The 2,287-nt window shown below is 37.3% G+C and overlaps 1 protein-coding gene across 1 annotated transcript in view; it reads right to left on the bottom strand.

Annotated features, from left to right (window-relative positions):
• rhpn2 (rhophilin, Rho GTPase binding protein 2) overlaps nucleotides 1-2,287 on the bottom strand; it is a 57,283-nt gene that overhangs the window by 44,854 nt on the left and 10,142 nt on the right. Inside the window, exon 2 of the mRNA XM_015375202.1 lies at nucleotides 899-1,014. Coding sequence (XP_015230688.1) covers nucleotides 899-1,014 — 116 coding nt within the window. The remainder of the gene's footprint in view (nucleotides 1-898; nucleotides 1,015-2,287) is intronic.

Here is a 2,287-nt window from a genome sequence, read left to right as displayed (position 1 = left end):
GAAAAAAGTCAGAATTCTGAGAAAAAAGTCAGAATTCTGAGATTAAAGTTAACTTTTTTTTTTTTTTTCCCGCTGGCCCTAATCCTCTTCCGTGAGTTTTAGATGATAAATCTCCAAAAAAGATAGCTCATATGTTTGTATTGTTTGAGGATAGTGTTAAAAAGATTATCAAATGAAGGTTAAACAAAAAAATTAAATGTTAAATAAAAGAAAAGTTTAACCTTCTAATCAAGACATAATAAATCTCATGTTTAAAATTAAACAGTGTCTTTAAGATCACTATTTAATTAAAGTAACTGGAATTATTAGATCTTCCCTTAGTTTTAGCAAAGGAAATCTGCATCTATAATAAAGGAAAACTTCAGTAATGCTAAATTTAAATAAAGAGACCCTCCAATCTAAATCTATGCAGGTCTCAGCAGCAGGTCGGGCAGATAAAGGACAACGCAGGTGAAATTTAAAGAGAGCAAACTAAACCGGAGCTGATGTGTGAAGGATTGTGATCAGAGGGACAGGTTCTGGAGCAAAAATGTTCTTTTTTTTCTCGTCACAGTGCGTCTTTGTTTCCAGGCTAACTGGAATGCTCCTGTTAGAGAGCTTTATCATCAAATCCCTGCGACCACAGAGTGGAAGAGGTGCAGCCTGGCCGGTCAAACGGAAAACTAGTTAGAGTTTACTTCAGTTCACTTATGCCAAAGTGATATAATCATTTTCAATTTTTCGTTGTGCAACACATGCAAACAAATGTTTTGCATGTGCTAACCTCATGATATTGGACTATTTTTGTCCCAAATTAAAAGCATTATAGCGTGATCCTCGCTGTAGGAGGAACCAATAAATCAAATAAGGTCATAAATCTTTTTCATGAAGCTATTGTGCGAGTCTGAGTTGGACGTACTTCAGCAGATTCTCAGCTCCGGCCCTCATCCTCATCTGTTTGATGATCTGCTGGTTCAGACCGGCTCGCGTGTTCTGCAGTTTGCTGCGTCCGGTCTGTGCAAGGGGGTTGCAGCCCTGCAGAAAAAGATCAAAGAAAAAAAAGGATGTCAGCAGAATATTGGCAAGTGGAAAGTCTGTAAAGAGGCCAAGAAACGATCACAATTTACTTCCCTATAATTGTTCTTATCTTCTTGGCAATATCAGCTTAAAGCATCTGTTTCCTTGTAACATTATGTGTCATTTAGGGGGAACATGGTGACAAACCAGTTGATCTAATGAGCCGAAAACATATTTCATAACACCTCAGATTACAGCCAAATCAAATACTGCATGCAAAAAGTTCTTAAATTCCTGAATTGCGATATTTGCAGCTTAGTTGTGCATCAGTGTGCAGGTTCTCTGTAGTGCATCAGTGCTTTTCTGTATTTAAAGTTTTATGATTTCATTTCTTCAACAGGATTTGCAGAAATGTGACTATTTTCCTATTTGGTCGGTGGACTAAAATACAGGCAGAAAAAATGAACGACATGGTTTGCTTCTATTTAAATAAGACTTTCTCTTTATTAACAGCTAAGATGGGAAAAATAAATGGACGTTTTTAGTAGCATCTCCCTGTATTCCACTAAAACACACGTTTTCAATTTTCCAAACTCACACTGATGATTTAGACAATCAGAACAAATGGAAAGGGGCTGTTTTAGTTCTGCATAAGACATGGGCTCGTTACCAGTAGGAAATTACGTTCAGTCTTAGAAGGTTACTGGTTTAAAACCATGACATTTTCTATTGGTTTAAAGCCCTTTCAATGAGAGACTTCTCAGGCTTTATGGGGCTGATGGTAATAAATTCCTGCCCCTTTCTCTGCAGTGTTGATCAGTTGGCTGAAAGCTGTGATTTTTTTCCCTCTATTTGCAGAAAATACAAAAATCAGCTGATTGACAAACGACACTAATTCAGGGGGATTAAAAGTCCACAAAGATGAAATGAAGGAAAAGGATAGTTCCCTCACTGCTACTCAGAACAGTGATGGAATTATTACATGATTTATCACTAGGGCTACAACTAACGATTATTTTGCAAACAGTAGAATTATTTTTCGATTAATAACCTGATAGACATATAATCTGATAATAAGGTAACCTGACTCCGTTAGATGGATTTGTTCCGCATATCCATCTGGAAACCTTCCGTTGAAGTAATTTTGGGAAGGGGCAAAAATACTGGTTAGCTGATTGGCCTATGTTGGTGATAGACGGGCCAAATAAACCAATCAGATCAACGAAGCATATGACGTACTAACAGCCAGGCTCCTCTTGTCAAAACCAGTCAGGAGAAGAACAAAAACATC

The sequence above is a fragment of the Cyprinodon variegatus genome, unplaced genomic scaffold (assembly GCF_000732505.1).
Source record: "Cyprinodon variegatus isolate N-32 unplaced genomic scaffold, C_variegatus-1.0 Scaffold114, whole genome shotgun sequence".
Lineage (NCBI taxonomy): Eukaryota > Metazoa > Chordata > Actinopteri > Cyprinodontiformes > Cyprinodontidae > Cyprinodon > Cyprinodon variegatus.
The sequence above is the reverse complement of the archived record's forward strand: the minus strand, read 5'-3'. Positions and strand labels throughout refer to the sequence as shown.